The sequence below is a fragment of the Taudactylus pleione genome, unplaced genomic scaffold (genome assembly GCF_031769625.1).
Source record: "Taudactylus pleione unplaced genomic scaffold, aTauple2 ptg000016l, whole genome shotgun sequence".
Lineage (NCBI taxonomy): Eukaryota > Metazoa > Chordata > Amphibia > Anura > Myobatrachidae > Taudactylus > Taudactylus pleione.
Window position 1 is genome coordinate 14,557,528 of NW_028284418.1, and position 12,956 is coordinate 14,570,483.

General features: G+C 48.4%; 2 protein-coding genes across 5 annotated transcripts in view; one reads left to right on the top strand and one right to left on the bottom strand.

Moving 5' to 3' along the window:
- RFNG (RFNG O-fucosylpeptide 3-beta-N-acetylglucosaminyltransferase) overlaps nt 1-1,230 on the bottom strand; it is a 29,033-nt gene extending 27,803 nt beyond the window's left edge. For 2 of the 3 annotated variants that reach the window (XM_088474880.1, XM_088474877.1), the window contains exon 1: nt 1,087-1,229. The gene's annotated coding sequence lies outside the window, so the exon portion shown is untranslated. Of the gene's footprint in view, nt 1-1,086 lie in introns of all 3 variants that reach the window. The other variant, XM_088474888.1, reaches the window with a different exon arrangement.
- A 23-nt stretch (nt 1,231-1,253) lies between these two features.
- Nucleotides 1,254-12,956, top strand: part of GPS1 (G protein pathway suppressor 1) — a 34,519-nt gene continuing 22,816 nt past the window's right edge. The window contains exons 1-2 of one of the 2 annotated variants that reach the window (XM_088474866.1): nt 1,254-1,394; nt 4,372-4,379. In XM_088474866.1, coding sequence (XP_088330992.1) covers nt 1,319-1,394; nt 4,372-4,379 — 84 coding nt within the window. In that variant the 5' untranslated portion in view covers nt 1,254-1,318. The remainder of the gene's footprint in view (nt 1,395-4,371; nt 4,380-12,956) is intronic. The other variant, XM_088474858.1, reaches the window with a different exon arrangement.

Below are 12,956 nucleotides of genomic sequence, written 5' to 3' on the forward strand. Positions count from 1 at the left end.
TGTCACCAGCCCAGCAACAAGACGCCCCACCTGCTGTCACCAGCCCAGCAACAAGACGCCCCACCTGCTGTCACCAGCCCAGCAACAAGACGCCCCACCTGCTGTCACCAGCCCAGCAACAAGACGCCCCACCTGCTGTCACCAGCCCAGCAACAAGACGCCCCACCTGCTGTCACCAGCCCAGCAACAAGACGCCCCACCTGCTGTCACCAGCCCAGCAACAAGACGCCCCACCTGCTGTCACCAGCCCAGCAACAAGACGCCCCACCTGCTGTCACCAGCCCAGCAACAAGACGCCCCACCTGCTGTCACCAGCCCAGCAACAAGACGCCCCACCTGCTGTCACCAGCCCAGCAACAAGACGCCCCACCTGCTGTCACCAGCCCAGCAACAAGACGCCCCACCTGCTGTCACCAGCCCAGCAACAAGACGCCCCACCTGCTGTCACCAGCCCAGCAACAAGACGCCCCACCTGCTGTCACCAGCCCAGCAACAAGACGCCCCACCTGCTGTCACCAGCCCAGCAACAAGACGCCCCACCTGCTGTCACCAGCCCAGCAACAAGACGCCCCACCTGCTGTCACCAGCCCAGCAACAAGACGCCCCACCTGCTGTCACCAGCCCAGCAACAAGACGCCCCACCTGCTGTCACCAGCCCAGCAACAAGACGCCCCACCTGCTGTCACCAGCCCAGCAACAAGACGCCCCACCTGCTGTCACCAGCCCAGCAACAAGACGCCCCACCTGCTGTCACCAGCCCAGCAACAAGACGCCCCACTCACTCTCACCATGGCAATAACACACACCTGCCAAAATGCCCCATTTACACCACTCCAAGCACCATGTCCTCCTGATCTCTAGCTCATGGCATACAGGTCACAAGGTAAAGATAGAAACCTGCAGCTCTCCTGGCACCGTGAGACTACAAGTCTCAGCAATAAAACACCCCACTCGCTGTTACCACAGCAGCAATAAGACACCTGCCAAGGTGCCCCGTTTACACCACTTCAGTACCATGACCCTCTTAGCCCTAGCTCAGTCTGGCATACAGGTAACCGAACACAAATCACATACCATCCCCCATACCTTTGCCTACACACAGCCCCAACCACAGCTCGGCCACTACCCGCTCACATCACCGATTCAGCAAAAGAAGAGGTTTAGGTGGCACTGTGGCAGGCCGACGTCATATGTGCGCGTCGGTGTGACGACACTTAGCGCATCATGTGACCTGCCTGATTACTGCGGCGTTACCTTGACGGCAAAAACGTCACGGCGTTCGCCGGAAAGGCAACGCGCGTAATCCGGAAGTGATTTGATGGTCGGGGCCGGAGCAACGGAGAACGAGGGGGAAGGGAAGGATGCCGCTCCCGGTACAAGTGTTCAACTTGCAGGTCAGAGTCGGCTCCTCACCTGCGGATTATGTGACTCGGGTGTCCCCAGCCACTGACTGAGGAGCAGCCGCCATCCCTAGTGTACACAGTCGCCCTACATATACTGTACCTGGCTATAAGCATGTAGTCACACCCTGATCACTCACTGACAGCTGCTGCACAGTATCCCCCCAGCACTGCATAGAATCCCTGACATCACACCCGGATGTCCCTGTTGCCTGTTACACATCCTGTATTACAAAGTTGCATGAGGGTGTGTACATACCAATACATGGAAGTAATGAGAGGGTGAAAATGTCAGTCCATGCACAGAGCCCATGTGTACTGGGCTGTAAGGAAGGGCATATAGGGACATTGCGCTTGTATTGTCTTTAATAACTGGCTTCTGATTTGGTTTATTTTTCTAGTGGAGTTTGTAAAATTAAAGTTCATATCCCAGTACTGCAGGCAGTACCTCTGTATTATGCAGCAATGACTTCCAGTGCAGATGAATCATAGATACAAATACACAATCAGGTGCTTCTTGCCTGTAACGGAAGTATGCCTAAATCACCGCCACACAGTATGGTATTATTATAGACAGGGCACAGTATGGTATTATTATAGACAGGGCACAGTATGGTAGTATTGTAGACTACATTTGTTCATAGATGTCATGCACCTATCTGAGGGGATTCTTACTATCATTATGCTTTTCAGCATGTGTTGTTACTTGCTACAGGCAGGTGTTTCTCACAGGCTAATATTTGCTTCACCACCTTCTGTAGATGAAGATATTAGCTGTCGCCTATCTAAGAGGACATTTAATAGCCATGCTAATTAACAGCAGAGCATGAGCTATCTCTTGTACTCCACGTGTTTTGTGAATCCTGCTATGATGACATCAGAACTTGTTTTATGCAGACTTTAATTAGTTATTTACACGTTACCATCATTTGACGTTTATTTAAACAGGAGTTATGTTGTTCAATTATCATGTGACAGATATTTAAGGGTGGTATATGTTAAAGGGCCATTAAATGTAAAGTAAAACTTGGCATGTATAAAAGTGCCATTAATACATTTTGTGAATTAAATTAGTGGCCTTTTTTTAAATACATAACATATATTTTATGCTTATACATATACTCTTCTCTTTACCATTTTTATATGTATATTTTATATGGTTGTACTTCTGATGCAAATGCTGTTATGTCTTCCAACCAGTGTAGTTACAGTGGCTGATAAAAGCTTTTGGTGGTTCTGTGTTGTCAGTGATGCAAAAGAGTTTAGTAATGGGCACGGAAGTGTCTGATTTCTTCACCATCCGATTGCTGACACCTATAACAGTGTATTTAATGCATCTAGGCGAATGGCTCAGGCCAGATACCCACTGGTGTGTTGTTGTTTTTTTTTTGTTTTTAAGCTTTACATGTTTTTTTTTGTGTGTTAAACCTATGTATACAGACGTGTTTGCTAAAAAAAAAAAAAAACATTTCTAGTGTAACCATATACCAATTTAGTTGTGTCACAGTAGCTCCTTATCAGAATGCTGGCCCTTCCATTTTCATGTGTTACCATTTTTAACAGGTTGGAAAGTCTGCAAACAGCTGTTGAGTATATATAATGTCAATAATCAGACCCACTTGGTATGCATTGTTACTAGCGTCACACATTAACTTTGTGGCCTACAGGTAGTGGCTTTGTGTGCTGCCTGCAGTGCTCTTACATGTGGGCACCCCTGGGGAGGAATTGGTATGAAACACCGCCGGCCGCACGTCAGCGGCAGCCCGACAGGAGCAGAGTGCGACGTAGCGGAAGCCCGACAGCGCTGGAAATCCCGATCGTGGATAGGTAAGTATTTACTAACCTAACCCCCCTAACCCTCCTTAGGGGTGCCTAACCCTAATTCCCCCTCTAATTGCCTAACCCTAACCAGCCCCTTCCCCGCTGCCTAAATCTAAGTCCCCCGGGGGAGTGCCTAACCCTCCCTCACCCTAGCCTAACCCTAACCCTCCCGGGGGGGGTGCCTAACCCTAAGTTCCCCCCGGGAGCCCTAAACCTAACCCTCCCCCCCGCGGCTGTCCGCTCGCGGCGCCCGGCATCCCTACGATCGGTATGCCGGTCTCCCGGCGTCGGGGAAATGCGGGCGTCTACATCTAGACACCCGGCATTTCACCCTTGCCGGGAAATGGCAGTCGGGAAGCCGGCTGCCGGTATTTAGGCAGTCGGCTTCCCGATTGCCTCCCCCTGGGGAAGTCCATTTTGGATCTCCATTGTACACTAATGTAGCATAACCAAAGTATAATAGTAGCTTGTCTAACAGTTGCAACATTTTAACAGTTTTTATGGCAATTTTTTTTAAAAATTGTTGAAAATGTAGCAAAATGTAACTGCTGTAGCTAACAAATGCATTCATTGAAATATAATTTTTCTTTATAAGAAATTATTATTTATAGGAATTAGAAACCTGAATTCCTACGATGTTTAATCCTTTTACTTTGACTGCAAGTTTTACATGTTTCACATAGCTTGGGATGCAATTGGAAAACCGGCTGATGTGATCCCGACAGCCAGCTTCCCGACTGCTTTATCACGGCGTGGGTTAAATGACAGGCGTCTATATCTATATCATGTGGCCGGCGGTATTTCATACCGATTCCCATAGCTTCTAGAGCTTGAAAGTAATACAATAAGTAGCATTATTATTGGTGTAATATTGATTATTCTTGATGCTTTATGGTAAGGTAATGGTGAAATGACTGCCACTAAAGGCTCACATATCTCTGAGTGTACATACTGTAGAAGAAAGTGCATTTTGCGTCTATTATTAAAGTATGTGTCTTTTATAATCAAGCATATGCATGCACAAAGGTTATTTACAGATCCGCAAAAAATCCACCCCATCCATTTCTGTTTGCATGAGTGTTACCCATACCTGCTCACATACTCAGATTTGGGTCTGTCTGCAATTCATTTTATGGAGTTGCAGGTTCAGCTGGAAATGTGTATGGTGGAAAGAATGAAAAGGTTACTTCTAAGTCCTAACTATCACTCCATACTTTAAATTAAACATTTGAAAAAGCCTCCGTGGTGGCGAAACATGTCAGAGAATATACCCCACATACGCGCACGCAGGGGGGGTTTCTGAGTACCTAGAAACCCCCCCTGGTCGCCGCCGCGCTACTAAATAATATATATATTTTTTTTTTTGTAAAGAGAGGGAGCACCGGAGTTCAGGTAAATGTCCCTGCTATTATACTAGTAGGTGGGCTGACTGAATGTAGGGGAGCTGCAGCTCACAGCCCTTCCCAGGCTCAGGCAGTTACCATGGAGCATTCTGAGAAGCTGAGCTGCCGCCGGGTGTCTTACTGACTGTATTTCCGACGCTGTCCCCCGCAGCAGCAAGTGTGACTATCACGTGGGGGGTCTCACCGACTGTATTCCCGACGCTCTCCCCCGGATCCGCAGGTGTGTCTATCACGTGCGAGGGTTGCCGGCGAGGAGGGAGGGGGAGGGGGTGGGGTCTTTGTCAGTGTGTGTGTATGTGTGTTAGTGTGTAGTCTTTGTCAGTGTGTGTCAATGAGTGTGTATGTGTGTCAGTGTGTGGTCTTTGTCATTGTGTGTAGTCTGTCAGTGAGTGTGTATGTGTGTCAGTGTGCAGTCTTTGTCATTGTGTGTGTGTGTCAGTGTGCAGTCTTTGTCATTGTGTGTACGTGTGTAGTCTGTCAGTGAATGTAATAATATAATATATATATATATATATATATATAATTTGTATGTTTATAACTATATGTGATATATTACTGAGAGCTCTTTATGATTTAATTTCATTGTTATGTAAGGAAACATTTATTTGCTGGTTATTATAATTTATTAGTTTAAATTAGATGCTCATTGTTTCTGCTTCTTTTTTGTCATTGTTCTTCGTGATTCATAACTTGTCTCAGCAGCTAAAGTTTCATAGACCTGAATATATTTGACACCCAATGTATCTTTGCATTTATCACGTTGATGGCTGGTAAAGGCAAAGGCTAAACCTAAGCTTGCTGTGCAGTTTGTTTATATATACATCTACCTCGATTGCTAGACTGCAGGACTGTTCGCACGCAGCAGCCGTAACGTGCAGCAGGAGTGCTGGGACCTCATGCAGATCCAAGTAAGACAATAACAGCGGCTGACTCACCACACACAGTGGCATATCTGATACTACCCTGGAAACGGGAGGCAATCGGGAAACCGACTGCCTAAATACCGGCAGCCGGCTTCCCGACTGCCATTTCCCGGCAAGGGTGAAATGCCGGGCGTCTAGATGTAGATGCCCGCATTGCCCCGATCGTAGGGATGCCGGGCGCCGCGAGCGGACAGCCGCGGGGGGGAGGGTTAGGTTTAGGGCTCCCGGGGGGGACTTAGGGTTAGGCACCCCCCCCGGGAGGGTTAGGATTAGGCCAGGGGGAGGGAGGGTTAGGGTTAGGCACCCCCGGGTGGGACTTAGGGTTAGGCACCCCCCCGGGGGACTTAGGTTTAGGCAGCGGGGAAGGGGGTGGTTAGGGTTAGGCACTTAGAGGGGGGATTAGGGTTAGGCACTTGGGGGGGAAGTTAGGGTTAGGCACCCCTAAGGAGGCTTAGGGTTAGGGGGGTTAGGTTAGGTTAGTAAATACTTACCTATCCACTATCGGGATTTCCAGCGCTGTCGGGCTTCCGCTGCGTCTTACTCTGCTGCTGTCGGGCTGCCGCTGACGGGAATCGAACCGGCCGGCGGTATTTCATACCAATTCCCTGGAAACAGCATAGATATATCCTTAGCAGGATTTTCAGCTGCAAGTGACACAAGTTTTTGTTTTTTTTTCCTAAACCAAGGTGCCAAAAGCTGACTATCTACTTTCACACAGAGACCATTCAATGGGCGGAATTCAATTGTTTTCGCGGCCCGCATCTCCCGTCTAAAGTGACAGGAGTTCGCGGGCTGCTATGCAATTGTTCTAGATTTTCGTGCTGATCGTGCCCAAAGTGGTCGGGTTTAGCCGCGTAAAGCAGCGAAACCAAACCAAAGTGCTGGGCGCGATCGCGAAAAGTGATGTTTGGGCGCCCAAACATGTCACTTTTCGCACATTTCAGCTCTCACCCTCCTGGGGCTGCGAGCTGAAATGTAGCGCTGTCAGCTGATTGTGCCCGACAGGAGCAGGGATTGAATAGCTACGTCGGGCGTGATAGGGGCCGGAATCAATTGAATTCCGCCCGATGAGACTCAGTCATTATTATCCACACAAAGCTATCCAGTTGTGACATTTGCAGCAGGTGCTAGAGATAAGGCTACTACAAGTCCTTATTTATAAGTATGGATGTCCTGATATTTTTTTAGTTTAATTCTACTTGTCATTAAATGTACATTGTTTAAAATCGAGTTTTTGACCTTTTCATTCTCTGCCATATTGCAGTCTATATTTATGTAGAAGCGCAGAATCCATATTTATTGTTTATTTAATTTTTATATGGCTCAAATTGTTCATGAAAGTGAAACCTGCTTCCTTTTCTGTTTGTCAGTATTTCTATCACATTATATTTGTGTACATATAAAGTGCATGCCTGTCTCAGACAGAAAGTTTGGACAACTTTATAACTTTACCATCACATTCTGAGCCTCTGTGATAAAGAGTCCTCTTAGGGGAACATAGAGAGGTTTGTGGCTCCCTCAGGGAACAGCCTAATAAATGCTCTCTTTCCATCCCCTTAATCTCATATAAATACCTTTTCCCACAAAGTGTTAAGACTCTTACACACACCACTAGATGATATTTTGAACAATTTGGCCGATTCCGACGCATCAGAACTATAAACTGTTCAAATCGTCAAGTGTGTACGCACTATGCACTCTCCCGCTGCGTCATCAGTCAGATATTTTAGTTATCCAGGAAGATCCGTCAATCTTGTCAATGATTCCCCGCAGATTGTGCACTACCGAATGATCAGGCAGTATGGTTACATTATATAGTTAACGATCTAACCACCAAACGATGCACGATATATTGTTTGGTCGTTTTGTTAACGTGGGTACACACCTGACCGCTATATCTGCAGATGATGGTCGTTCATACACACTGAACGGCCATCTGCTTGTGCCCTCGGGTCCTGGTGGGCAGGACCTGGTGGGTGGGGCAGGGGGGCGTGTCCCGTTCCCCTCCTCGTGGCTGCCGCTGTGTGTGTACAGGCAGTCGGCCGACCTCCCGTACACAGCTGCCGATGGACAGATGTGTCTGTAGACATATCTGTCCATCAACTCTACAGCACAGCCAATGCGATATGTCAGTGAACGACGACGTTCATCGACATATCGCGGGTACACATTGGCCGACGCGCAGCAGATATATTGGCCGATCAATTGATCGGCCAATGTATCTGTCAGTGTGTACCCACCATTAGATTGCACAGCGTGTATGCACAATATAGTTTGCCCGGGAGTTCAAGGGAAATCGTTGACAACATTGCATCGTTTGCAAGTCATCTAGTGTGTACCTAGCATTAAGTGGATGCAGGTCAAAGGGTGTGAGTGTGCCCAGCCTGTGTATGGTTAGAATGGCCAGTACCTCCTATCACAAAGCTAGCTTTGTGGCTATTTTCACAGAGATAAGCGCATAAGATTAAATAAAGCATGTGCAGCTTGGCCGGTTTTTACAAATTAGTAAAAACACAAACACCAGAAGCTGATGCATAGTAGATTAATATGTGCGATCTATGGTCTGCACACATGGCCATGTACTGAGACGGTATTAAATTGTTAAAGCCTTAATGGCACATGATGTACTTTATTCCAGCTTGCTATGTAATAACATTATCTATAGCACAGAGCAGATATATTGTCACTGTCATGTACAGCATTGCTTATTGATGGTTTCAGCCCTGACCAACCTTGTGTGCCTCCATCGTCATCCTATTGACCCATGTCTCTAGGTGTATATACTATTGTATAGGTTACAATGATGAGATTACACGGAATTCTATGTATTTATATATGAAAAAGGTAGCTTAGGTTGAGTCCCAATGTTACCTTTATGCCAATACCAATTGTACAGCAGCTCTTTGGGCCTGGAACAGATTTGGAAGCAGATTGGATGTGGTTTTATCAAAAGAAGCATGCACATACAAAATGTGTGTATTCATCTGTATGCATCTCTTGTGCGCCTGGTTTACTACTAGTCCTGATCATCCGTGTGCGCTTGCACCTGCCAGGGGCAAAAGATACACCTCCAACAGCCATATTTCTTCTTCAGGGTCCATAGGCTCCACAGGGAGACCTTGGAGTGTAGGTGGTGGATCTGGAATCCGGGCACCATGCAGTTAAAAGCTTTCAGCTCCCAGGATACACCGGTCCACTCTCCCTATGCCGCGCCCACAAGCCAGAGGCACCTCAGTTTCGTTGGTGCCTGGCCCGAGTCGGGTCACCATTACACGGGGGGCTCCTTAGACAGCCCTTAAGCTTTTTTATTTTTATGATTTCTTTATTTTACTTTTATACTTAGAGCGCGCAGCAGCAGACAGTCCGTGGGACTTTTGCGCTGCCGCTCTGTCACCCCTCCGGTGCTGCAACGCCAGTACAGAACTGGGGATCTCGGCGGGCATCCCAGGGTCAGGGCTAGCCAAGGCCCCGTAGAAGGACCCAGACTGCAGCCGGACAGGTAAGGTGCGGTGACCCGCGTGTTAGCAGTCATACCTCCGGTCTCAGGGGACAGACCGGAGGTGCCGAGTGTGGACGCAGGCTCCAGCCACCACGATTCACTAGACCACCAGGGTACACATGGTACAGGAACTAGCATCCCGGTGAGTAAATAATCGGCAAGGGGAGGTCAGTTTCCCCGTTAAAGCGGCCCCTCCCCTCAGCTTAGGGTTGCATTATACCCAGTGCCATATTGTGTGTCATATTACTCGGCAGCTAGCAAAGGCTAGAGTAACAAACAGGCATCTGCACCCATACTGCTATCATGCAAGTTATGTGCTGCAGACTTGAGGGGTCTATTTACTAAGCAGTGTTAGGAGACGGAATGAAAAGTGATAAGGTGCCAGCCAATCAGCTCCCAACTGTCATCTCACAGGCTGTGTTTGAAAAATGACAGTTGGGAGCTGATTGGTTGGCAACTTATCACTTTTCACTCTGTCTCCTAACACTGCTTAGTAAATAGACCCCTAAGTGAGGAGCATTTGTTACAAGATGGGCCAGGCCCATCAGACAACCCAGCGCCTGTACAAGAGTCCCCCTGACCTTAATTTTCTCAGGTTCTGGCCACTATTGCGGACCGCCTGGCGGTCCGGCTGTAATTCCCCCTTTGGGGTTGCCACAACTGGTTTAGGCGATACAGGTACCTCCTGTGCCCTCACCATGGGTAGACGTAATCTCTAACTCTGTGCAGAGTCTAATGGCTACATCTAATTCCTTTCAAACCATGTTGCAAGGTGAGAAACCCTTAACCAGTAAGCCCTCTAAGCGTACTGTGGTATTGTTACATTCCACGCAACTCTCAGATTCTGAGTATCATCTGAGGAGGCAGTAGTTGCTGCTCTCTCTAACCCTGACTCCCCTCTGGAGGAGGATGAGAGTCGGTCAAAAATTTATATTCCTGCCTTGGTACGAGCTGTCAGATCCATCTTATTAATAGCAGATGATGAGCCAACCCATAAATCCAAGCACCCTCTGTTTAAACGACAAAAAGTGGCTTCAGCAGAATTCCTTCTATCGGATCATCTAGCTCAGTGGTGTCAAACTCGGGCCCTTCAGCTTTTGTGGGACTACATTTCCCAGCATGCCCTGCCACACTTTTAGCATGTCCTAATAGCAAAACTGTGGCACTGCATGCTGGGATGTGTAGTTCCACTGCAGCTGGTGGGCCCGAGTTTGACACCACTGATCTAGCTGAACCCATGGCTGCAGCCTGGCAGTCGCCTGGTAAGAGGTTCATACTGACCTCATGTTACTCTTTTCCTGTGGCTCATTATGCAAAATGGGAAACATCCCCTGCGGTGGATTCACATGTTACGTGTTTAATTAAAAGCGCTACATTGCCTATTCATACAGTTACTTCCATGAAGGATCCAACGGATAGGAAAGTAGAAGCTTGCCTGAAATCAATATACTCTTTCAGGGACTGTTGCCCGTCCAACCTTGACTATTGCATGGGTGGCTAAAGCTATAGAGAGCTGGGCTGACGCACTTGAAGACTCTTTCCCCTCAGATGCTTCTAGGGATCAGATGTCTTTTGTTGCTCACATTCGTGATGCAGCTTCCTATTTTGGAGATGTGACATTAGATGCCAGTCTCCTACCCTCCAGAGTCTCAGCTGCGGCTGTGTCTGCCCACCGTACCCTGTGGCTACGCTCATGGAAGGCTGATGTGGTTTCCAAGAAAGGCCGAGAAGGGTTACCCTACAATGTGGAGATCTTGTTGAGCACAGACCTTGACAAGATTGTAACTACTTCTACTAGGCCTCGGAAAGCTTAAAGGTCAGTCCTTTCCTAGGCAGTTGGCTTCCACTAGAGCCGCCAAACCCAGGATCAAGCAGACCTGGAACACCAGACGCCCTGCTTCAAAACCCCAAGATAAACCCTCATCCTGACTGGACTGGCCTCCCTCTGGGCTATCCCAAAGTGGGAGGCCGACTTCTTCAGTTCGCCCAGTGCTGGTGTCAAAACACCACAGATACTTGGGTAAGAGAAGTGGTCTCAAATGGGTACGCCCTCTCAGTTCTCAGACTGTCTCCTTACCAGTTTTTCTACACAGGCCCTCATTCAGACCTGAACAAGGCCTTACAAATCCAGAAAGCCATACAGTCCTTGCTGCAAGCAGGGCTAATTGTGCCAGTCCCACTATCTCAGTGAGGGACTGGTTATTGTTCTACTCTTTCTGGTTCAGATCCGAATGGGTCTCATCGGCCTATCCTCAACCTCAGATCCTTGAACAAATTCCTAAGGGTGCCAAAGTTCAGGATGTTAACCCTACGCTCCATCATCCTAGCTATGGAGCCTGGGGACTTTATGGTATCTCTGGATATTCAGGACACATACTTACAGGTACCTATAGCACCCTCACATCAGCGATATCTCCGGTTTGCTATACTACGGCAACACTTCCAATTTCAGGCTCTGCTTTTTGGACTATCCACAGCTCCACGGGTGTTTGCTAAAATTATGGCTTTCAGGGCGGCACACCTGCGTGGTCAGGGTGTCCGACTGTTACCATACCTGGACGACCTCCTTCTCCTAGCAGGGTCCCCAGAAGTTCTTCACCGCCGTCTGTAGTTAACCATTGCTTTCCTGCGCAAGCACAGATGGTTTATCAAAGTCTGGAAAAAGTCCTCCCTGAATCCCTCACAGAGAATGATTCATCTGGGAGCCCTGCTGGATTCTCCTGGATCAGAGAATCTTTCTGACATCAGACAAGATCTCCACACTTCAACTACGAGTCCGCAGATGCCTCCACAGTCGCCGAATGTCGATCCACTCCGCAATGCGGGTTCTGGGATCAATGGTGTCCGACCTTCGACATGATGGAATATGCCCAGTTCCATTCCAGGCCTTTGCAAAAGCTGATCCTCTCCAGGTGGAACGGGTTACCGCCAACGGATCAAAGTTCAGACGATGGTGCTCTCTAGAGGTGCGTCTGTCTCTATCTTAGTTGCCACAGACATCTCATCTAACCAAGGGTCGCCCCTTTTGGATCCCGGACTGGGTAATCCTAACAACGGACGCCAGTCTCCCGGGCTGGGGCACAGTGACTGGTCCGCACTCCTTTCAGGACCATTGGACATCGATCGAATCAACCCTGCCAATCAACATATTGGGCCTTCAACCTGGCCCAGCACATACGTCACGGAAAACCTGTACAGGTTCAGTCCGACAATGCCACAAAAGTGGCTTACATTAACCATCAAGAAGGCACTCGAAGTCGGGCAGCAATGACAGAAGTGTCACGCATTCTGACATGGGCCAAGGGTCACCTATGGGTCATCTCTGCAGTGTTCATTCTGGGAGTTCTCAATTGGGAAGCAGACTTCCTCAGCCGTCACGACGTGCTTCACCAAGATGTGTTTCAACTCCTAGTGAACAGATGGGGCCTCTCAGAGGTGGACCTCATGGCCTCTTGACACAATCACAAACTGTCAGTGTACAGGGTCCAGCACATGAGATGCCGAGGCAACCTTAGTAGACGCACCAGTGAAGTGACCTTCCAGTTTGCATACCTATTCTCTCCAGTCCCCCTTCTTCCTCGAATTCTTCGGAAGTTCAAACAAGCACTGTCCTGCTGGTGACTCCAGCTTGGCCCAGACGTCACTGGTACTCAGATCTTCGGAGTCTCTCCAACGACACTCCGTTCCTGTTGCCTCAACGACCAGACCTATTGTCTCAAGGTCCTTTCCTTTAACCGGACCTGGGTCGTCTGTCTTTGACGGCGTGGCTCTTGAGACATCCCTCCTGAGGTCCAAAGGTTTCTCTAGTGCTGTAGTTAAAACTATGCTCAGAGCGCGTAAGCCAGCCTCTGCTCGGATCTACCACAGAGTTTGGCATACATATTTCCAATGTTGTCGTATCAAAAGCTAC